Source organism: Notothenia rossii, assembly GCF_949606895.1.
Source record: "Notothenia rossii genome assembly, chromosome: 4".
NCBI lineage: Eukaryota > Metazoa > Chordata > Actinopteri > Perciformes > Nototheniidae > Notothenia > Notothenia rossii.
The window spans coordinates 74,344,298-74,369,570 of NC_136902.1; the positions used below are offsets into that span (position 1 = coordinate 74,344,298).

The window sequence follows — 25,273 nt, forward strand, 5'->3', positions numbered from 1 at the left end:
ATCATAGGGGGGGCCCCAGGCCTCAGATGATTTGAGGCCAAATATCATATTTAGACTTTTTTTTTCTTTTTTCTTACATATAATTCTAACGCAACACATGATTGTCACTAAAAGCCTTGTCTCTACATTACAACCAAATATAACAAATAATTGATAAACTTCCAACAGGAGTCATTTGGGGGGACTCTTGGGAAAAAAGGTTGGGAATCCCTGCTATAGGGGACAGCTGTTACAAGTTACTTTGACATATTCAGTTTCAGATATCACACTGTGATAAGCTCATCAAATGTTACTGTCATCAGGCAAAAATAACAAATAAATATAAAATCAAAATGTCAACTTTTCAGGAACTCCGGACGGCCTTGTCTATCTTGATGACAGATACCCTTTTCAACATTGAACTGACTTTGAATTGAGGAGGAATGCAATCATTCAGCTCCACTGGAACAATTAAAATCACCCAAAATGGCCAATTTAGGTTGGTAGTGTTGTTCATAGATGTACAGTATTTAAACACTCTGCAATAAGACAATATTTTGGATTAAAATTAAAATGTTGAGTTTATTAATTGAGTATTCAATGCACACAAAAAAGGGTTAGGGCAACTTTATATTTTGATTACTGATTCATTGTTTAAAAGCAGAAATAATAAGACATTTAGATGCAGCTTCTCAAATAAGAGGTTTTTTCGAAGGTTAGAAGACCAAGAGATGCATTCACTCAATGAAATGTCAGATTACTACTACATTTTAGTGCTAAAATGTACTAATATGTACTTTTACATCAATATGTCTTAAATGCATATTGAGGATTAAGGTGTTTCACCTCTAGGAATTGTGCATGAAACAAGTGTGGAGTTTTTCTGGATTGAAGGTTTCACCCTGCATGTGTTTGTCTACATGCAGAGTGAGGGTGGATGTTGGAAAGAGAAAAGGGTGGGGTGAGAAAAAAAGAAGTTGAAGATGAGAGTAAAGGGGGTGAGAGGGAGGGGAAGAAGGGGGGGCCGAGGGAGGGGGAGTTAAGGGGGGGTCTCAATAAAAGGGGTTGGGTGCACTTTTGTGTGGGAGGAGGAGGGGGGTGCTGGAGGGGAAAGGAAGGGTGGGCAGATGAGGGGGGGCGGGGCTGCAGACAGTATCCCCCGCCCTCCCTCGCGCTGGTCTCTGCGCCCCTCGCAATTACCTGTTCCACCAGAACTGATGTGAGCGCGAGTTTGCGAGCACATGCAACATTTGGAGAGGAGCCAAATCTGAACTGAACTACTGTCTGTACACTACCAACAACAGGAGCCCGAGAGGACCATTTTAATTGAAGCCACCTTCAAATATCAACTCAGCCAAGTTTTTTAACAAACCTCTGAAGCAAGCAGCCGACTGAGGATCTGAAAGAGCCGCAAGGATGCACTTGTTGTCCGCCAGCTGTGTGTGTGCCCTCGTCATCTCCGTGCTTCTCCGGCAAGGTAAGCTTTTGTCCCACTATCAGGGCTGTCGTGGTGTTCCCGCGGGTCGCTTCGGTGCTCTGAGCCGCAGGTAGACTGTGTGGAGGAAAGTAGGCACACGCAGGTGCCAACAAAACTTCAGCCCGGGTTATCGATCACATTTACGGGGAAGAGTGGCTCTTCGTTTTAAGTTTAAAGTTAGTGTGCTGCAGTACACTTCAAGTTATTCGTCGAAGAATGTAGTCATGTATGCTTTTTATATGAATATAGTTTGCATGTAAATGTAGACCTATGGAAATATATTTTATAAAGTCATAACAATTTATGATGTGGCGATGTTTACTAAACAAATAGACCAACAATATTCACATTGGTCACTCCTATGCATTTCTATCCATAGCAGGTGTGTTAAATTATGAAACAAAACGTACATAATTACATGTATGAAAAATGAGATCAGACAGCTTTTTGATTAACTTCACTCACCTCAGTAAATGGTACACTTTTGATCGTTTCTATAAAAGAGACATATTTGTATAGCAACTGCTCATATGACATTAACAATTCCATTGTGCCTCCTTGTTTTACCCCCCCCCCCCATGATGGGAGAGGCAGGCAGTGGGGTACATTGGGGCACATGTGCTCATGCCATGATGTCATCATGATGCCTCATTTTTTTAAATGTGTTTTCTCTCCTGTTTAACACAGGCTGTTGAGCGGAATGATGTTCACATCCTGTCTGATTTATTGCAATTATTGGCTGCCTGTTGGCTGGGGAGGCGGAGCTGCAGGCTCCAACTAGTAATTACATGTAGGACAGGTCTCATTTTGGATTTGGGCAGTAGTAATGGGTGGCATAAGCGAATGCTTCCAAGACTTTACAAATAGAAAATGGTGGGTTTTAAAAAATATATTTGATGTGAATTCAGCAACTTGCCATTAAGAAATTCAAATATGCTTTGAAAATTGATGTTTTGCCACTGTTGACTATGAAAAATAAGGAACAACGATAAGGTACAACGTTTTAAAACAACTCTTAGTGCTTATTCTTCGCTTGGTTTTTATTGTGCAATGGGTGTTGATGCCTCTCTCCAGGCTTCCTTGTTGTCTGCTTTTCGGCCAACAGGTAGCAGCACCATGTGCTCACATCACTCAGCCAGGCCATTAAGCAAAGCTGCACAGGGGCTCAGAGTACTCCCACAGAAAGGAAAGGGGTGGAGAGGTTAATCTCACTGTACTCCCTCTTCCTCGTCACACTACGGTGGCGCCTGTTGTTGTAAATTAACACCATGCAGCACCTATCATTCAGGCTCAGGTGGTTTATTTGTAAGGAAATGAACAGCCCTTTTAAGACGTTTTTACACTGCTGTGCCGCTGCAGTGCCGTGTGCTTGAGACAGGAGGAGAGTGCCCTGAATTGGTGTTGATGGTTTGACTTTATGGCCATCTAAACTGCTTTGTGTTTAGCAGGCCTCAAGCAATGTTCATGTGTGTTTGCTTTCACAACAGATGGTCAGTCTCTTGCATGTTCTTGCAAAGGGCCAAGGTTGCCCTTCAGCTGTTCCAAAGGAAAATATATATCTACTTAATCCAGGCATAGAAATCTGACTGAAAGTGTTTATTGAGTTTGGGATTTGCAATAAAACTGCATCAATACCTGTAATAAAAAACAGGCTTGTGTCTATTATATTTGAACTGCTGAAAAAAACAACAGCTCCTGGGCCTGAGTTTAGCCAAAAACAGATACAACTGAAAAACAGAGCTCTGAATTTCTCCTAGAACAAATAGTCAGAAAGATGCATCTGTTTTTTTGTTCACTCCCAAGTCCCCACCCTTCCCCCACCACCCCCCCTCCTGAACAGACAGGCGGCGCCCGGTGTCACAGCTGGTATTACTTGTCAAGCGAGAGGGGCTCTCCTCTTTGCTAATGGACTAATCTCTTGTGAGGGTCACCCAATTTCACCTGAGATAGATTCGTTCTCCTTCTTTCATGTTCAACTAGGTTATTTCCAGGACTGTCCCAGGAATGTTGTGACGTTAAAGTACTGGAAAAGGAAAGAATGGCTTTAGTTGTGTTACATGGGAGATTGTGTACCACTGTGTATTTGTGTACTGATGCTGTGCAGCTCGCATCTTGTTTGTTGGAGCCTTCCTCTTGATGTTTGAAGACTGCTTGTGGTGGTTTCTTCTTTTGAAAAAGAGATTTCTTTGTGACTTGCAAAGTATTTCCTTCATACAAAATTCAGATGCATTCATTAAAAATATGGCAACTCAACCAAATCTTTGTTGGTTAGAAATGCTGTATCCGTATTTTGCGCGATCCGATCTTTATGCAATGCATTAAGAGAAAAAAAAGCATTCAAGTTGTCCCTTAAGGTTATTTTTTGTATTGAAATGACCCATTCTATCCAACATGGATAGCTTCACAGCAGCATTGGATCAAAACAAAATAAAGCTTATCAGTGGTTCATCACAAAATAACCATGTTAACAAATTGAGGGCAGATAGTGCAGTAACAAAACAAAAATAACTCTATTGGAAAGAGGTAGCTTGACTAGCTTCACAAGTTCACATTCAGTCACAAATAATAAAATACAAATTTGGCTTAGTGCATAATTCTAGCCTGAAGACTAACTAGTCTAGTATAAATGCAATGAACAACAGCATCTTAACATAACATGTTAACCTAACATAAATAAACAAAGTATTATATTTCCATCTTACTGGAGTAACACAATTCAAATATTTTTGTACTCGTCGTGTTCTTGATGTTGTTTGCTTCTAAGGTGGCGTATTATATTGGTCGTCTGTTCTTTCCACCACGCGGAACCTCCGCCTTGCAAACATTGCATCTGGCTGTTACACTGCCTTCGCTTTCAATTTCCAAACTCCTGACATATTCTCTGTCCCGACTCCGGAGTCACCAGCTGAATGTAGTAGTGATGTGTCGGTCGCGAACAAGCCGATTCTTTTGAACGGCTCTGGTATGAACGAGGGGAACCGAGTCGTACTTGGTGAGAGCCGTTCTTGTTATCGTTCAATCGTTTGTCCGCACTCACTGCCTGCCAAAATCCACTAGCCTTTTAAAAAGCTTGATTTTGTTCCCCAAAACGTATTCTGTGAAGACCCGCCCCTACTCTGACTGTATCTATCTCCGACACGGAAACCCTGTCTGCTCCTCACAGCAGCTCCTCGCGAGCAGTTGCACGTCGCTTGACCAATCAGAGCACACTGGGCTCACAGGGAGTGGGGGGGGTCGAGCTCCAACAAGCCGTTTAGGACAGAGAGTGAACATCAGGTTTCAGCACGAGGAGTGAGATGGGGTGGGTCTTAACGGAATACGCGAGAGAGAGAAGTCATAACAAGTGGTACAGGACAGGTAGACAACGTGTTTTTCGGACGGAAAATGAGCCAAACGCGAAAACGCAGTTGGATGCTGGAGGCTACATTCAAAATACATTCACTGACATGAATATGGCGCCACCTTTTGTCATGTTTACAATGCAGATTATTGACATTAGGTCTGGCAATACAGTCAATCATTATCCTGGTGATTATTTCACAGATAAACCTAGTAACCCCGCCCCCTTTAAAAAAACGGCTCTTTTGAACGACTCTTTTGAACGGCTCTTTGAAAGGAACGGAGCCATAAGATCCGGCTCCCTTCAAAGAGCCATAAATCCCATCACTAGAATGTAGCCTCTCGTTAGCTTACTGCTACTATTAGACACCAAAGAACATGTCCCGACGGACCCGATTGTTGTGTCCCCTCACGTCTCCTGCGTCTTGGCTAAAAAGTCGCACTGGAACTAGGGCTGCTCGATTATGGCAAAAATCATAATCTCGATTATTTGGGTCAATAATTGATATCACGATTATTAAAAAAGATCATCCATTTACTTTGAAAACATCAATTTATTGAAAAAAATTCAATGTAAAACAATATGTTTTTAACAGTTGATTACCCTGAACTTTAAGTATAATTAAACTGAAAAACCAACTAAAAAATAAATAGTCGTTTTATTTCGATTATGTTGTTTTCATAATCGTTGCAAGCCAAAATCGTAATTGCGATTAAAATACGATTAATTGAGCAGCCCTAACTGGAACAAACCGCAAAGACTTCAGCCAACAGCCAAGTAGCACGTACGCAATGTGCATGCATGAGTGGCAATAACTCTCCTTACCAGCAAGCGGCGGTAGTGTGTATTCTTAATTCAAAAGAGGCAACCGGAAGACAGACTGCATGATACAAACAACAAATAGCGTGCGTACCATTTTCACTCTCGTCCATCACAGACTGTTTCACATAACGACTTATAATTGAAACATGTTTAGAGCGGTACTGGAAAATGAAAAATAATAGCCGTCTGTGTGTGCCTTCTTCACTTCCGTTTCGCTAAGCTGAACTGCCAATCAGAGTGATTTCTTTGGCCGACGACCTTTGGCCGACATCGGAAGTTGTTGGCAAGGCCGAAAAGACACAACGGTGCTGGACACACCAATCTGAGTAGGGCAACAGGACGCTCATCGACGGCGAGACATCTATAGATGGCCGAAATCGGACCGGTGTATCCGGGCCTTAAAGGCCGCTACACACCAACCTGAGACCAAAGAACCAAAGGCGTCCCGACTTTTACGTCGCCTGCGTCAGCTATGCCGCCCGCCTACGAACACACCACAAAGACTTCAGTCGACGAATGGCAATAACTGTCCTTACCAGCACGCAATGGTAGTGTGTATTCGTCATTGAAAAGAGGCAACAGCCAATCAGAGTGATTTCTTTGGCCAACTTTTCTTTGGCCGGCTGCGGGAGGTGTGAAAATGTGCCGTAAAGCAACAACGGTGCGGGACACACCAACCGGAGTAGGGCGCCGCGAATGCCCGACTGCCTCTGACGGCCTCTGACGGCCTCTGACTCCCAAAATCGGGTAGGTGTGTCAAGACTTACAAAGAGAACAAACCCATAACACTGCTGGATGCTTAACTTCATAATATCTCTCAACAAGCTCTGTAGGATGCTCAGCTCTGTGTTCAGCGAAAGTGGAATCTTTTTTTCTAGTGTACTTGTACTTTTGATTTTAAAAAAGATCATAGTTTTGAGTAGGAAGTGGGACATATGCAATTAGTCACCAAGAATCGCAAAGCTATAAGAAAGAAGAATTGTGGACTTGTGTGGAATGTAATTGTGTGCTGAGGTGCTAATGGTGGAGGGAAAAGGGGACCCATGGGCTCATCACAGAGGCGAGATCATACTGTAAATTAAAGCAGCATTAGGGTGCAGGCCTAGTGTCACTTCCCATCAGGGGGTGCAGGATTCCTGCTAGCGCCCCTGGCAGCAGCCCTTTATGGCCCGGATGTGTGGTTCAAGCTTAATTACCTACTGATATGGTAATTTCATCTTCAGATTACAATTAACACAAACAATATATAATGCTTTTCTGCAATAAAAACCACCTTATAATCTTTGATGCAACATTTACAAAATAACGGGTTCTTGTGAAGTCATTACATTTGAAACCTCATATTAGAGTTGATCATTTGCCTGAGATTTACAAGAAATAAAATATCAAATCAGCTTGTCCCCAGAGAAATGATGCTTATAATATATGCAACTGGACCATATGGTGTGGTAGCTGCTCACATACAGTAGACCCTGTAACAATAGACAATGGCCCTAGATGTGCAAAGAACAGTACAGTTGGATAAAACTGTAATTCTGATGTTTAACAAAGTGGATAGTCATGAATTCTAAATGTATTTGCTCTTGTCTGCTATGCACCCCCACACGTACACACACATGTTTCTTTCCATGCCCAGCAGGACACTGAACAGGTGGGGGAGTGTTGGTTTTTAGGGCCGAGAAGGGGGCAAACCATGTCTCTTTATGGTTTCTGTTTGTGTTTGCAGTTGTTGAAAGAAAACACATTGGTCCCATCGCTCATGTTGTGCTAAATGATTACAACCTTCAAGTTTTTCTCTCATTATTAACTTGATTACAACTTCCAGAGAGAGCAATTCACTCTGCTGGCTCACAGAGCAGAGAGATGTATGAGCGACTTAGCTTTGAGAAAAAGAAATTACTTGTGTGGCAAAAGCAATCACTCTCAGGCAATGACTCAACGGTAAAAAGGGTGTTTTTTTGCTTGTGACAGTTTTCTACACAGGATTATCAGTAAAACAGCAGAAAGAATCTTAATTAAACTTTGGTGACTGGTTTGCCCCACTTTCAGAGCCAGAAAGTGAGATATATTCCCATTTGTACACACTCAAATTGCCTCTTCATCTGCCATGTTTTGGTGTTATATGTTTAGCACTTTATTGGCTTTTTATAAACACGGTTTTCATAGTTATACAAGGAAGGCATTTTAAAGTGAAAGAAAACATTGTAAGGTTTAACAGTATTCTTGTGGCCATTTTCCTCTTATTTTGCACACATGTTCCTCGTTCTGCTGTGCAAAAATAATGGTTTATTTGTTATTCAAGGGGAGGGACCAGAGTTCTTTTGTTTCAGCTGTGAAGAAAGGCTTAACAACAGGAGAGGAGAGGGATGACTGGGCTATGCAATAGTGCTTCGTTCTTTATGCAGGAATACCCCCATTGAAATGCATGAAGGTATCCTTGGTTTTGGTGAAAGAGCAACAGCACTCTGAAATTGGGCAGCCCTTGTCTCAGGGACAAAAAGTGAGGTTGTTTCTGTCTTTTGTCATTGATGCAGCCTCCGGCTTTCACTGGATTCTTGTGGACTCCCGCCGACTGTATTGTGTGGCTGGCTCCTTATAAACAAATGAGTGTATGATAGTGACTTCTTGCTCCCGCTCTTCTCTTTGTCATTAATATGGAACAGCACACACCCCTCGGAGAGGGCACAGAGTAGCTGCTGCCTGTCCCTGCACTTCACATTTGCAACCTGACTGGAGGGGGGGGAGGGGCTTGTCTCTCCTCCATATGAAAAGCCTGTGGCCACACCCTTCCTTAACATGGCCCGGATCTTTGTTCAAATTCTCCATTAGAGGCAATGCTCTATTTTAATGAATTATTTTAGAGGCTTCCATTAACTGTGATGGTAATCCTTCGACCTCAGAGAATATTTAAGGAATACCATTCAGGGGCATATCTGTGTGGGGAGCCAGAAGATGGGTGCTTATGTGGCTTTTGTTTTACATTTAATGAACTTCTTTTTCCTCATTAAATAAATCTTATAGATTAAGCCAAGACAAAGGAACTTTTCCCACCACTGCAAGCAGCAGGGGCTCGTACTGACCCATGGAAGGGGGTTAGTGGTGAGCCTCTGGTAATTATGCCTGCACCATAATGTCATTATTTCTGCATACTTATGAGAGACAGGGAAGGCAAGAGGTTGCTATTGTATGAGCCTTTTAAAGCAAATTCAGTGTCGTTGACTCAGCTTTCGGGTAGAGGTGAAACCTCCATCTCATCCCAGGCCAACTCATAGAATGAACTGAAGATTTGTCATCTATTCATTTCTGAATCATTCTCTGTTGGGCAATAAGCCTGATTGTAATACTGAGAAGTCTCCCTATTCATTCAGATGCTGTTTATTAATTTTTCATTCATGAAACACTGTGCTGCTCCTCTACTCTGCCTTAGGGAGTGAACAGAACGGCCCTGTGTCTGCATCTGACCTCAGTATTCACATTCTTGCGATTTTAAAAGCTGTTTCTTTGTGTTGTGCTGGTGTCCACGATCCTTCCCTCACAAACTGCAGCAGCAGTCTGCGATGCCTGAAGCTATCTTTGATTACATGCTGCTTCGGTTGAACTTGCAGGAGACACGAGTTCTCATTCAGGGAGACTCTTCACAGGGGATGGCAAGAGTATATCTTTGATTTGAATTAAGAGCCTGTCATTCTTTTAGTGCCTAAGTACAAAACAAGATAGAAGATGAAATGGTTGACCCTGTCCTCTATGGGTCATCACTGTAGCATTACTCTTGGGGCTACCCTTGAACCTTTTATAAAGGTCTAAGACAAGGAGGGAGGGGGAGGGCAGACCCAACCTGCTCTAACATGCTGGATGTTTTTTTCCTTTTTGAAATCATGGCATTGGACCAACCTTTCAAGAAGATGTGTTACAATGGTACACATGCTTCCATAGAAACATGGTTTATATAGTAAGTTAAGAAAGGATACACATTTGAAATATTAACCTAGAATTCATATATAAATAGATTTAAAAAAAATGTATATGTAATTTAAATATTGTCTTATATAAGCAAATAACTAGATTCAACAGCTATATATAACTTTAAGCTAATTATTTAAACTCTGTTTCCAAAATCTAAAGAGTTAAATTAAAACCTTATGGTTATGAACAACATAATGTTTTTTTGCTTTCAACCTCATAAATCAATCCCCCCCGTTCCCCTTTTCGATGAAAGACATTTCCAAATTCCAGTCCCTAGGAAAACTATGACTATCACCCGAGGGCTTGAACTTTCTGATCTGAAGTTCTTGCAAAGAATGTTATTTACTGGGAAGAAATTTAATCCTGACACGACACAATCCTGTCTTGTTGTGAACAAAAGGCTTTAGCAAAAGTACCACTGTTTCCTCAGAGGAAGTCAAGTGGTGGCGCTTTACATGCACAGGCGAAGCTTTGAATGATAAATGGCTTGGGTTAGATGTGTTATCATAAGACGCTTTGCTTTGCTGTTAAGTATTCAGCTATTCCACTGCCAGACCTTTCAAGGAAGATGAAGAGATGCTTGTCTGGTAATTGGATGCAATACTTAATTTGTCTTAATGGGATGTCTTAAGAGGTCAAGTAGTCTCTTGTTCCTGGAGAGAATCTCTGAGCGTTACACATCCCACTGGTGCGTTTTAGACACTGATTTGTACTAAGTTTATCTCTTAGCAATAAACTCAATGTGGATCATACTGGTTAAACGTTGGCTCAACTGCAAGGTGGTTGCAAAATAAACAAAGCAATGAGGTTTAATAGTAAACTCACAAGCAGCCTGTCTACACGTGTCCCTTGTCAAATAAAAGTTGCTTTATTGCCGTGCCTCGCTTGTCTGTGTGAATAGAAGATAGATAGATTAACTAGTGTTTAATTTTGAGAAATGAAATGCCATAACCCATTTTGCTACCATTCATTCCCCCCTTATAAAAGCAGATACAGAGGAAATGACACATCGTTTCCTCATATAACGATAGTAATTTCACTTCAGCGCACTGGATGACACAGCAAAGCATTTGACAATTAATTATGGATTTGTTTCGCAGTGAGTGTAAGACGTTTTAGGTTAAAGCTGCCTGGATTTTCTAGGAAATCTCAGGATTACCTGTCTTATTGTGGAGGGCTTGCCACAACACGCTGATTTATAATCAGAGCCATAAAAACGGATACACTGAACGAAGAGAACATTACAGCCAAAGTCATTTGTTCAGAAAACAAGATCTCCAGTGGGCTTTTAATAATTGTGCTCAGGGGGGGATTCCTCTGATTTCATACTTGAATAGATATATTTTTTATTGGCCTCAGTAATGTATTGTGTTCACTGAATTTGAATTTCCCAGGTTTTATATCTACACATATTTATGTTCTCAATATAACCATATTTGTTCACATGTTGTGTGAGCTAAATGATTATAGCAACATGCTCACACTATGTTAACATGCTTAAGGTATGATGCTTTTCAAGTTAACCATTTAAGATTAGCCTTCGAAAGCTGATAGCATGCTTGGGACATTTTTACCTGATAATAAACTATGTATAAGGTAATGGGGTCAGCAGATATAACACACATTCAAACTAAGGGGAACATGAATATATGTACTGGGGCTGCAAAAAATATAATGAATTGATTATCTTCACTTTTAGTCTAATTCACATTTCATGGAAATCAATCCATATGTTGTGGATACATGCCTTTTAAAGCCACATTTCATTTATTTTATGGTGGCACCATAGGAGACATCAGGGAATAACCGAAGGCATTAAGCTTGATCATCTGGGTAACATGAATGTCTTTACAAAATGTCATGACAATCCAGTGTTCCAGTGCTAAAACTGTGGAGATATTTCAGTTTAGAAATCAGTGGTAGACTAAGCGGACATTGCTATCTTTAGTGCCATGCCAGTAAAAAAAATGCCTAATGGTTTTGTTCTGTTACAGCTTGTGGCTCTTTATGGACTTTCGAGGGAGCTCTTGTATTTTTGTGTGACCCTGGGGTGGAAGCAGCTCCTTGCTCCAGAGGACTTTCAGAACAGCGGGTTGTATCATTTTGCTTGAAGGAGAATAGTCTGTGCAGAGCAGCCCCATAGAGAGTTTTACCCAAGAGCTCTTTAGGCCACGTTGTAGAAACAGTATTTTGTAGGTATCTTTCAGAGTTGCTTATTGACAGGTTTTGTATGAAGTGGGGGGTTTGTCTGCTACTCACCGTCTGTTAGCTCTGTAGGACTACATATTCTATTGTTCTGGATGTACCGCACAGGACACGATGCAGAGGGGGGCGATTCAGGATGTACACTGCCAGGCTGGATGGTTAAAAGCACTTACCCTGATGTATGGCTTCCCTCATGTCATAATGGTAGAAGAAAATTCAATAGCCTCTACTAATGAAATTATTATGCTTTAAAAGACCCGGGTTCCTAGGACGGCAGGGACATATGCTAAAAAACACAGACTGAGAGTGGTTATCTTATCTTACACAAACAAAGGACTCAAACAAAAGCAAGATTGGGTTTGTTGTGACATTTCTATCTGGGCGGATAACACTTTTTGTGACCTTGCTTCAGCAATAGTCAAATTGTCTTTTGGACATCCGTGAATTTATTTTTCATAAACAAACACTTTATGGAATAGACTAATCCATCACGCACCAAAACCAGCTTGGCGCCATTGGAGTAGCCATGAGTAAAACCTTTCCATTCATATTTGCAGTTATCCCGCCATGTAGGTCTGAAAGTCCTGAAGTCGTAGGAAGACTCAGTGGTGTGACGGCGCTTGTTAATCTCTGAGCTTTCACAGTACTCCATCAAAGCAGACGTTGGCCCATGGGTATTAAACATGAAACCACACAGATTTGATGTGCAAGCAGGTACATAATCCTTTGTATGTATTATCTGCATTCCACGTATTCCTCCCACCGCTCTCTGCTCTGTTTAGCCAGCACAGGCTTTAGGACCCCCCCAGAGCCAGAAGCTCAAGCAGGACACAATTTGAAAATCGTCATGCCCTCTTAATACCAACCAGGCTGTTTGGCTTATTTGGATGTGGAGCATTGCCTGCTCTGTTTCACAGTGAAGGGTTAGAAGGTCAGGCCTGTCATTAAGAGTGAACAACAGCATACATGACTCTTTGCTCAACTAATGTGAAAGTATCGGCCTTGCCACAGCAATTACCGGAGATGAAAGCTACACAGGCCATGAGTAGATCAAATAAAAATATCTACCTGTTAATATTTTCTGTTGTTTACAGCATGACAAGGCATGCATTATTGATATTGCAAAGCAGGTGCTGTGAATTATAATCAGACAATAGTACAACCAGCGCACATATTTCCATTAATCATCCATTTTGTGTTTGGGGAAATATTATTCCATGGCTCATGTAGCGTCTAATGAAGCACTTTAAGATCGATAAGTGGATGCGTTCTTGTTTACCCACGTAGAAAAGTGATGGGCTCTGGGTGGATTAATCTCGCTCCTCCTCCTACCACTATGGTCAGGACTGTGTGTTTTTCTTTAGTATAGACAAGGCTCCATTTCCCTTTGACGGGGAGTGTGGGGGAGGGGTTGTAGCATCAGGTTATATTGTTATCCTGAGGCAACACCCGCACCTGTATTTTGTGAATTCAAAAAGTATGAAGGTAAACAGAAGTGCTCCCTCAGGCCCAATGAGCCGCAGATGTTTGAAGGATTTCCTGTTGAGGGAGGCATGGGGGCTGGGACAGGGCGTGGCTTTACCAGGAAAGGAAGCACTTGTGGTTCAAATTGACATGCAGTGTAGTGGCAATTTCTTATGTTAACTTATGTGCTAAAACCAAATGCTTCTGAAAGCATTGTCTAACACTACTGTACCATTTCTTCATATTTGCTGTTTCATCTGTTTACTCTAATGAGGATTATTATTCTCAAGCGCTTCAAGGCCACAGGGCTGATATTGAAACTACTCCTTTTCACACTAAGTTTGAACTTCCATAATTTGATGACTGTTGTGCTTTCTATAGCTCAAGAACCCAGGTGTCCAAATAGCGATATGAGACATCCGCGTGAAAGTGGATTTCTGAGGCGTTCTGCCATGCTACACAAAACTTTGTTTGCCCGCCCTATCTTGTATATAAGCTTTGTTATTTTGTGACTATTGTGCACACTCCTGCAAACTACTCTGTACTCTGTGAGACATGTACCTTTGAAGCTTCAAATAAATAACCAACAAGACAACGCTGCTTGCTTTCACCAGTTTATTATTGATTACTCTCATTGTACATCTTTACAGTATTGACGAGTTTAAAATATCCACAACAGCAGGTACTTGAACAAAAACATTCTGCTGGTGGGTAAATACTAATAGTGGCATGTGAAGCTGCTGGAGTAATATTTCAACATGTAAATCAAATCCACCAAATGTGTTACTATGCTTTCAGTCTGATCGTGCGTTGGATGTGTCAATGTTGACCTTCTGCACGTCTCTGTCTGTTTCCATAAAAGTTGATGAGGAGGGCGTGGGTTTTGTGCCATGGCTGCAACTTCCAATTATAATCATGACCAATTCAGCTGTCATTTCTTTCAGACAATAAAGAGAAATGCCCATCACATGTTTCCAGACCCCAATGTGACCCTTGCAAATCTCTTTAAAGGTCCACAACGCTTAAGATATTATGTTTTCAACGATATAAAACTGAAAAGTTGAAACAGTGTTTGACATTTCTACTTGATAAACGACTCAATAAAGCGATTAAGAGCCAAAACGATTGGCGATTAGTCATTTTTCAGGCAGAAATGCCAACGAGTCTCTAGACCAAGCTTTTCAAATGAGGATTTGCTGTTTTTCTCCCTTTAATGGGGTCAAACAAAACAAGACATTTGAAGACATCCCCTTTTGCTATGTAATTGGAATCGGCATTTCTTCACTATTCACTGACATTCCTTAGAACTAAGGCTTACTAAATCTAATCTTATTATTTTTAATTAAATTATCTAATCAATGAATCCATCTATCTTAATTTCATAAAAGGATCCTTTTGTCTGAAAAAGCCTAGAAATGTAATGTAGTTACAGTTATATAAAAGAGAGAACAGAAGCAAATCCTCACATTTTATTTGAGTTGGAACCAGCAATGTCAAACCATGTTTGAATTGTATTCGTAAAGTGACATGAACATATCAACATTTTCCTTCTTTATGAATTAATCAACTTATTGTTCCGGTGCCAGCCTTTCCTCTCTCTCTTTCTATTGCAATATGACGTTATAGCTGAGGACCCTTCAGGCTAATAATAAAAATTGATCACAAATGTTACTCAACCTATTATTTGGAGTGCAGACACTTAGCCTGGAAGTGAGTCCTGCTCTAGTTGCTTAAGGCAAGTGACAAGGGCATGTTATGGCTCCTATCCAAAATCGGATACCTCCCATCTGGTGTGATAGCTCTTGAAGAGACCTGGTGCAACGACAAGCAGTTTGATGTCAAGAAAGTTGTCTTTAATATGTCAGAAATATTTTTAAATTGCCTATTAACCCATCTGACATGATGGTGGGGTGTGGGGGTGTTCAAACAACTTGAGGCTTCACTTCTTGAACTTAGATTTCTGGATATGAGTTCAAACGCTTCAGTTATTCAGAGGGCACTTTATTCATTAGTGAAAGGCATTACTCACTCCTTCTGGAGCATCCACACCATCTGCTGCCCCTCTTTAACCCTTCCTTTTATTTTATTAGGCTCTAAACATTTATTTCATTATGGTGTCTGCCTGCATGTTTAAATCTAAATTAGTTTGATTACGCTTCTTAGTGATTGCTAAGTGCTTTTAATTAAATAGCCTACAAAGGGTTATTTAAAAGGGAAGTGCTACCCTCTGTGTGCATTTACCAGTGCCTAATAATCTTATACTCGTGTTAAAAACAACAGTAAACCCTAAACAGTTCAACCTGTTTTCAAGGCTAAACCCAAAAAGCAAAATGAAATGTTGTGAGTCTAGTTGTACAATAAAATCCCAAGAATACACACAAATGTATCTAATGTAATATGTGTTATTCTCTTGGTAAAGGTTTGATGTATCAGTTCTTTAGAAACACTGTTAAACAAGATCAGCATAGGATAAAAAAAATACGACAGGCGAGTGACTGCCACACTGAATGGCAGTCCCCTTTTAGAGATGAATGTATTGAAAGTTAAATGTCTTGTTATGTATTACTACAACTACACAGATAGTCATGTGAGCTTTAATATCTCTGACAATGATAGAACTATTTTGTATTCCTACCTGAAAAGAAACCTCATTGTGGCTCAGTTGAGAAATGGTATTAGCTCCCATTAGTGTCAGCTTCTGACAGCGAAGAATCTGTCTTGTAGACTTTAAACCCAGAGTCTTGGTCGGGTTAATGTCAGCTCTTCCTGGAACATGAAAATGAAGTCATGTTCAGAATGTGAGGCCCTGAGTTGCATTAGGAAGGGTTAATGGATAAGCATGAAGCTTTGAAACTGCGCCTTGTTAATGGCCTAATGTTGCCTTTAATGGTAACAACGTTAATGGGAGTTGTTGGTGGATGTTTATAGTTAGGACGTGAGCCCTCCTATGGTCCGCCCAAGACCACCCACAAGCCGCCCCTCACAACTACTTCTTCCCTCGGGTGCCTTGGCCTGCGCCCTTTAAATATATAATTCAGGATATAATGGACGAGATCTCTGAGTGCACTTACCACCTGATCACTCCCGCAGCAGACTGCTGTCTTAAGAGCAGTCCACGCACTCGTGCTGCTCATCTGCCGACGCAATTTATGACATTTTTAAAGAGGGTTTTTACTAATGCTCGTGTGGTCGAGTGTAAAGCGAGGAACACGCCACAAGATCAATTTCTTGGAAACCTCATGGCAAGTCATTTAGAGTGATAATCACCCTTCTTGTAATGTGCTTTTATCTTTCTCATCTGTCTCGCTCAGAAAAGTAATGGAACAAAATGACCCGTCATACTGCTAATAATGTGCAGAGGCATACATTCGTTCCCACAGATACTCTATAGAAAAAGGTGTGTGTGTCCCTTCTAATTGAATACCTATGCTCTTAAGCCTTATCGTAACATGTATTTACCCCATTAATTCTAGTACCAACAAAAGCTTTTCCCCAGGTATCGGATTCAGTGCTCTGCTGGAGCTTTGCAGAACAATTTAAGCCCAATCAAAGCTGAATGATCTGCTTTGATTGGGCTGTCAGCATCTTTAGAGAGAGACATTGATTTAAGGGAACTTGAACATCATTTATTAAAAACACTTGGCAATTGTTCTTTTTTTAAATCCCATATTAAAATCACTTGCTAATCAAAGGGGAACATGCAAGTACTTCTTGAATCTTTTTCTGTAATCTATAAATCTCCCACCCTGCTTCAAAGCTTGAATGTCAGTCAATTAGCGATCATGCAGAAATTCGGATGGCACATATATTCCCTTTGTTGTTAAAAGTACGAGAGGATGTCTACAATGGAGGGGCTAATGGGAAATAGCTTTTGCCAATCTACCTGGCAGCCAGAGGTCTGTTTTCTTCTCTTATTACCTTGGAGTCAAACAAAGACATCATGTTGAGATATTTCTACTGAAGCCTCGAGGATATTTAATGGAAACTTGACTATCTAACACATCACCGGGAAATATCCATTTAGATGCCAGTCCCTTAGAATAACATAGTTATCCAACTACTTCAGAAAAAGTGAATGTAGACATTGGTGATATTTTACTCAGACAGGGTCCTTAATGGACCAGAATGCAATGCAGTCACAAGTCATCCTGTGTTTTGAGATACAGAGCAGGACTCACTGCTACCTTTGGGCTTATTATTCTAGTGCTATTATTCTCCTCACCTACACACCAATAACCCACAGCTGAAACAAATATTTGTGTCTGTTCTCAGGGGATGTCAGCAGGTATTCTGGGAATAAACATTAAAGTAAACAAGATGTGATATAACACATGTACTGGTTACTCTCCTAAATTAACTCCAATAATCCAATCCTGCAAAATGAAAAATACTCGGATAAAAATGGTGTTTGAAAACTTGGTGTAAAAATCTTGGACCAAATAAGCAACAATCAAATAAAAGTTTCTCCTGATTTCTAATTAATCATTTTCCAAATAGCCCCAAGACTGAGTTAACTTAGCCCGACTATATTGTTTTCCTGTGAAACCCCATCTGTCATACTAAGAAGCTGAATACAAAATATGTTTTGAGGGCTTTTAAAACCTGCATTGAACATCACAGATTTATGATATGAAAGATTTATCTTCAACAACATAACATTTCTTTAGGGAAGATGCCATCAATTACACAAGTTGTTTAAAACACCCGAAGGCTTAAACAAATCTTTTCCTCCTTCTTGAGCCCTCCTCTCTTTCTTTGTCCTCTCGCCTCGATCCCCGACGAGGGGCGGAAGCAGCAACCTGATCCCTCAGCGGCAGGTCTGCACAGGTACTGAGGGCCGTCATGGAGACGAGTCTGAAATCAGAGAAAATGGAGCCAGCACTTTCAGTCACGAGGCAACAAAGGGAACCCGACAGGTGCAACTGCAGGCGATGCATTAGCCCTGTTCCCTCCTGTTGTCGTCTGGAGGTGTCTGTGACCACACATGATGCAGCAAATGAACATTGTTTTTTGCCTGAGGGGGAAAAAGCTATGTATGTGTCTCAAAATAATTTGAACTAGAAGTGTATTGTATATCTAGTGAGAAGAGAGTGTAAAGCAAATTAGGTTATTCATTGTTCTGTACTTTAAAGTATAAAGGTGCATGATTAAGGATCATTGAACATCTCTAATCTTTGCTACTGCTCTCTTACTGTTTGTAAACCTGGTAGATACACATTTTGCTTTTTTTCCTTCTGAATAACATGCAGCATTAACATGTGGTTTTGTTTGCCTAGCATGAACTCTATTGTTGTTTCACGGTGGCCTGAAAATGTGTCCACGCTGCTGGGGTGAGGGAAAAGAGCCATTATGCTTAATAGACTCAGACTAATAATACTGTGCGGTGTATACTCTGCATAATTCTCCATTTGATGTCCATTCTCCTTCTTAGCACCACACAGGAGGGTTTCGCCCTGAGGTGACACACATGACTCTGCTTCGTGTACGCTTTGAACATTTGCAGGCTTTTAATTTTTATCATAATGCTTTTTTTTTCTACAAACAAGAATGTCAAAATCACAGTATAAAATAATAATCTGATACATATCTGATACAAAAGGTAGCAATTCATCCAATTAATCAAGCGAACATCAGCATTTTTGCATAAAAAATATATATAAATCAATGATTTATTGTGGACCCAAAGAAAAGGCCAAATGTATTTATATTATATAGTGTGATAACTGAACAACTTTTCTGTTATCTGAATGTTGGAAGTGGATTCATTGAAGTTTTCAAGCCTTGAAAGAGAAATCTTGCCTAAGTGTTGCACAGAGAACATCATATAATTTAATAAGTGCAAGAAATAAATTGGTCTCCTGGCTATACATCAATTCAGCGTTATATAAATGTGAGAAATATCACAAACTCTTTTCCGTCATAAACTAATAAATGTGTTAGATTTTTGTCACAGTTTCTCAAACCTGTAGATAAGAATCTGCAGTTGTTATTAAAAACAAAGAGACTAGACAGGCCTAGTTCAGCTGGACTGCAGATAGCGCCTGTGAGTAACATTGTAGAAAATGAAACCTTTGTCCTAAGTGTTTCTGTCCATAAAGGGATCTCCTTTTCAGAGTGTTGCCCTCTAAAAGACCTTTACTCCTTCTGGAGGTCAGAGGGGTGCAGGGGGACATCTTTAGGGTGGTGGGTAGCTTTTTATGCCCTGAAACAGATGGTGTGGCAGAAAATGAGGCTTGGGAAATGGCTTGAAATCTCCATGTCACACACTCTGCAGTTCATTTCACACAATGCGGCTTTTGTCTACCCCAAAGTACTTATACAAACTCATGCCTGCTGCGTACTTCTGCAAAATCGATGCATTTAGGGAAACTAGTCAATATCAACACTGGAATACTTTTTTTAATTCTTCAGCAACAACTTTGAAAATATAAAAATCAATGCATTCATTTATTTATAGAGCAAAAATACAAAATACTGTCTGGCCACAACTTCAGATGTGAGAACGTGCTGGTTTTCTTTGTCAAATAGTGTGAAGTTAAGATAAGATAATAAGTACTTCAATGATCCCAATTTGGGACATTTTGGGTTGGTGATAGTCAGATAATGTGTTTGGGTTGTTTGAAGAAGTCGCCTTGGCATATATATATATAAATTAGTTATTTCCTTAATTTCTTCGAGATGTATTACGGTATTTAATAATTATGTATTGCAGCAACTTGGAAGACAGCCCAATGATTACCTTTATACATTTGTAACAACAATATATTAATGCAATCCATTCAACATTTTTTGAGTTCTTTTTTAAGTCAGTAGCAAAGAGGTTGACATTGTAAACGATGCATCCTACCCATCCTATTTTCATAGCTACAAACAGAGCTGAACGTACATTCAAATGTGTGCTGCATGCATCCCCATGCTTCAAAATGGAGAGTCTCTCAGCTGTTGACATTAGTGTTTTTTGTCAACCATCTCTCCTGTATAAAATACAAACTGATGCCCTTAGTTCTACACCGTAACAACACTGACAGGCAATTACAGTAGACAGAAAAAAGCTAAATTATAGAGCTTGACATTCGGAATGGTACCTCCATGGTTCAGCCTGCTGCAGAGAGAAACTGTGTGAAAGGGATGTTGTGCAAGTGTGCTGCCAGTTATCCATCAGTGACATGATTACTACCCTTCCCCTCGATAGAGAGAGACAGACAGTGATAGTGAGGAAGTAGCTTGGTTTATGTTTAAAAAATCCCTCTTTGGTCTGGAACACTTCCTCCTAAGCTTGTACTGTAACTGAATTCAAATACAGTCATATGCTTTTCATAGTAATCTGTAACATAAGAGTTAAGTCTTCAAAACAGAAGCTTATAGACCTCAATTAATACTAAATGGCTAAAAGGATGCTCTTGGGAACCTGGTGGTAGACGGAAGGATTTCCCGAAACATTTCCGCATCTTTCTACATGACAGAGGTTCCTCTATTTCTTTCTTGACGGCTAGTAATGAGTTATAGAGCCTATTACATCTTTGATCCCTTCTCGTTTCAGCACTTGTTCAATTATTAAAGAAAAGACAAGGACGAGAAGCAGAATATCACGGGAGGTTAGCTTTTCTTTGATTTCTCGCTCCTTAGACAAGCGCTGTTCACTATAAGAATCTCGCCTTTCCTCAAGTATTATTGATCTAGCTGAAGTGGTTCTGTTTGCCCCCTCGCCACTGAAGCGCTTCTGAAGCAAGGCTATTTGCCATCAAGTCTTTGTGGACATGCGCCATGGGATCTCCTCTCACAGCACAATCCTCATTTTAGGCACTTTAATAAGTTTCGGCCTACGTTTACTTTCAACTGAAATGACTTGCCTACACACTCAGACACACACACAGACACACAAATAGGGGAGCGTAAGGTAGCAAAACAGGGATATAGAGACCTGTGTGGGGAGGTAGCTGATTTCCCTGGCGAGCTTATATCGGAGCTGTCGTCACCTGTCTCTTCGCCGGGATAGAGGCGCCTTAATCAGGAACATGAAAGTGTCTCCTGTGGTGCCGCCTCCTGTCTCTGTCACTCGCCTGTCGTTTGCTTGATTTACCATCGCCAGAGTATTAGCTAATATCCTGTGTCCAGTGTAAGAACTCATAAGCTTCATAAGTACCAAGAAATTCACATCCATGCTGGTGTGCCAAGTTCTGGTTTCAGTGGGATAAAGTGCCAATAAAGGATTTGTAAAGACACAGATGTAGCACATTGGAATAAAGTGATGCTTAACCCCAATCTGCTGCTGAGATTATTTTTTTTTAATGGCACAATACTTCAGTTTGGTGTATCACAGAATGGAGCAAAAATATTGTGTTGCTTGAGGCACTTTTGTTTCCATTAGTAATATGTGTAGTGTCGATCAATCCCATTTAAACGTGCTTTGGTTTAACGCAGGTAAAAAGGCTGTGTGGAGAGCCAAAGAGGTGTAATTCATTGACCAGAATCCCCCCCAAATTCTTATCATTGATATTCAGATAGCTGATGGGTTTTAAGATTATTGAGTCTCAGATACCCCTGCTTTGAACATGGTTTTATACAAGGGCATTTTACACAGCACTACTCCAACCAAATCCCAAATACCATCTCTCTTCACAACCCAAGTTATATTATAATGAATATTGACAGACTCTAAATGACCTCGTCTTTGAAAGATCTTCAGCAAACAAAAATCATGTGTCGGCTCTATTTATACATGTGAATTCAATATAACATATGATACCTAATATATTTCCTTATCTGTTGTAATCAATAACAATGGTTTACATCGCCTCAATGCTTTTCTACAATATTGTTTTTTAATAAGGTTTGAAAAGGAAAAAGACACAATGCAGTTGTTATTTTGAATAATAATACGTAGAGCAATGTAGACGTAGAATTAGGCCAAACACAACAAAGCACACGGTTTAGTTAGACTCCCTGTAACCATTTCTCTCATGACAACTGGGAAGTGATAATACTTCCGTATGCATTGAGGGCCTGCATGTGATTGCAAACGTGAAGTCACACTGTTCACCTACTTTTGTGGCGAAGGATTACCTTATCTCAGTAACCAGCAGGAGCTTTTGTCTTCTGCAACTCCACGAGTGTGATTAGTTCTCATTGTGTAACAGTGTAATCTGTACAGATAAAGCATTTTCCTTAATGCAGACTCTTCTAAAGTTCTCAGAGAGGCTGAACACAGCTGTATTTGAATATTCAAAAAGGCTCATTTGAATTTGAAATTGAAGGAGTCTATTTTACAGGAAGTGTGATAACCTTTCTGGCTCTGCAGTTCTTGCAGTGTAACCTGAATACAACTCACTCTATTGACTTAACAATTGAAAGATTGGGAAGACCAGGTTGTGCAGGACTCTTTCCTGAGAGAACACCTGGAAAACAAACGAGGACAAATGTGATTCATAACAAGATTCTGAACACATTATATGATGCACATAATCTAGATACTGACAGATTATCTTTGCCACTGTAACACTACATATGAAATGCAACATGATATCATAGGACTTGACACATATGCAAAACGTGTGCCCAGGTCCTGCACAGAGAGCTCATTAACTCCATCCTCCTAATAGATTCACCATGTCTTCATTTCCTGTTTTCCACCTAGTGTGTGCACTCTTCTCTGCCTAAAGCCCATTCAAACACAAGAGTCTGTTCTATTAAAAGCAATGTACATCAGAAAGATAAACCAAGGCAGTGTAGGACAGCTGCATGGGCATGCTGTGTTCACACCAGCAATCTGCCTTTCTATTTCAGGTGGATCGGACAGAGGTGTACAAATCTGGATGGGAGAAAGACTCTTAATAGGCTTTCAAATCATTTAAATGTAGGTTTAAGGTGTGGCAAATCATGAATAATTGGAGGAATCCGTCATTTTAATTGCACTGCAGTTGACAGGTGACAGCTGTACCCTGTTTTTGGTGAAGAATTCCTGGTACAACTGTCATCTGTTGAAATGTGGCGAGCTTTGTTTTGTCCGTGTTGTCACTATTAAACATCCCCGAGCCTTTTTGAAATGCATGGATAGTGTCTCTGGGGGTGATGGGCTTTCGGTATCTGTTTTTTTTTTGTGTGTGGGTTACAATGCTTTGATACTCACAGATAGAGCTTTAAGATTTTATTCTAGTCATCACCAAACATTGGACCACATACATTTTTATATCCATTTTGTTCTCCGTGTGTTTATTGTTTCCTGGTCTCTATAAATGCTGATATTTTTGCATCCAGCAATCTAACTAGTTGTATAGAGGTGTTATAGTTTATTAGGAGACCTATAACATTTTTATTAAGTTCAATATATTTGTTTAAATTAACACTTTTTGTAAAGAAATTAAATATATCGCACATTACTTGAGTGTGTGCAAGAGCAGACAGTTAGTGTTAGCTATTGTGGCTGTTGAATAAATAGTTTAAAATTTGAGAAAATAATCTATTTTTGCCGTGCGTTGAATGAGAATGAAAAGAAAAGGCAGCAAAACATGACCTGTAAAACATCCCATTATTAAATTGTCTGTTTGGCATCTTCACTGACAGGCTTTACTGACTCTGGTTAGCTCAGCGTTAGACTAGATTTAGTTTTGAAGCTGACGGCTCATACAGATGAGTGACAAGTGTCGGGAGTGAACTTGTTCAGCTGAGTGGCAGAAGGACGGCATTAACAGCAGACTGTGTTGACTGGAGGCAAACTTTGAGTCAACACAGACATTGTTGTGTATCTTTAGTAAAGTAATGCTGCATAAAAGTACATAAGCATTTGATGAACTTGTTTAATCGTCTTTATGTGAAAATGACACTCGACAAGAGGCAGTTTATCGTGACGGGAACATAACAGCCGGAGCAGGACGCAGGAGATGCTTGTGCTCATCCTTAAATCACAAGCAACTGTGCAAATATGCCTTCAGGGTCCCAGTTGTTACTCTGTCCCAATGTAGACAATGGTAACCATAGCAAAAGTATCTACTTTCATTCAAAGGGATTCAAATGAGTATCACGCACAAAGCAAATGAATTAACCGCCCCATCTTTGCTCCACTTTGGGGAAAGGTCTGCTGAGTTAAGAGGGAAAGTGAGACCAAACCTTCAGTTGCATTGCAGTCTTACTTGTTGTAGTCTTTTTGTTGTGCATGAATATAAACAGACAATTTTGTGGATGAATGCACGCAGAACATTTGAGCATCTTCATTGTTTTGCACTCTTCCTGTAAAATCCACAAACATTATTTGTCCGACAGATGGAAGTTGATTTGGCCACTGCTTTGTTTTCTCACACTTTACTGACTGGCTGATGAGCTGTTTTGGGTTTTAGCTGTCAGATCTTCGTCTCCACGAACCCACTCGTGCGTGCAACACACGGAGGTGAATGTGAATACCAAAAACTGAGCAGCACCTCATTTTCAGTCGTTCCATGGCAGCCGCTTCTTCCCCAGAGGCCTCTGGCTCTAACCCTCATGGCAGCCCATTGAGAAACCTCATCCCATCCCCCCTCTCAAGCACTTAGTCTCCATGGCGATTGAGGTTTTCTTTTTCTTTTTTTACCAAGGGAGTTGTTACATTAGCAGAACTGTATAGAAACTGCTGTTCTCAGTGTATTTAGCTGAGCACTAAGTGGTATTGGTGTAGGCCAGTCAAATATGATTAGAAAGAAGGGACTTTGAAGCCCTCACAATAATAACAGATTTGACTTTTCATTCAAAAAATGTCACGCTATGTTGGAGCTAACCAGATTAGCCCTGTTAACAAAACTAATTGAAAATTGTGTCTCTGCTTTTCTCTTTCGCAGTCAGCGGTTTGGTGACGGTTATTGGCCTGTATGGGGAAACACTGGAAATCCCGTGCAACAATGGAGCAGTGAATGCAGAGGACACCCTGATCACTAAATGGAAATATGTAAGTCACAGTGGAGGTCAATAGATTCAAAATGGTGGAGTCCGTCTGACACCCACTTATCATGTCTGAACCACGCCCAGTCTGAGTGCACATGCAGTGCCAAGCATCTGTC

General features: G+C 40.5%; 1 protein-coding gene across 2 annotated transcripts in view; it reads left to right on the top strand.

Annotated features, from left to right (window-relative positions):
- The first annotated feature begins 1,151 nt into the window (after window positions 1-1,151).
- LOC307035417 (CD166 antigen homolog) overlaps window positions 1,152-25,273 on the top strand; it is a 34,516-nt gene continuing 10,394 nt past the window's right edge. For both annotated transcript variants that reach the window (XM_079674706.1, XM_079674707.1), the window contains exons 1-2: window positions 1,152-1,456; window positions 25,055-25,161. In XM_079674706.1, the coding sequence (XP_079530832.1) occupies window positions 1,396-1,456; window positions 25,055-25,161 (168 nt within the window). In that variant the 5' untranslated portion in view covers window positions 1,152-1,395. The remainder of the gene's footprint in view (window positions 1,457-25,054; window positions 25,162-25,273) is intronic.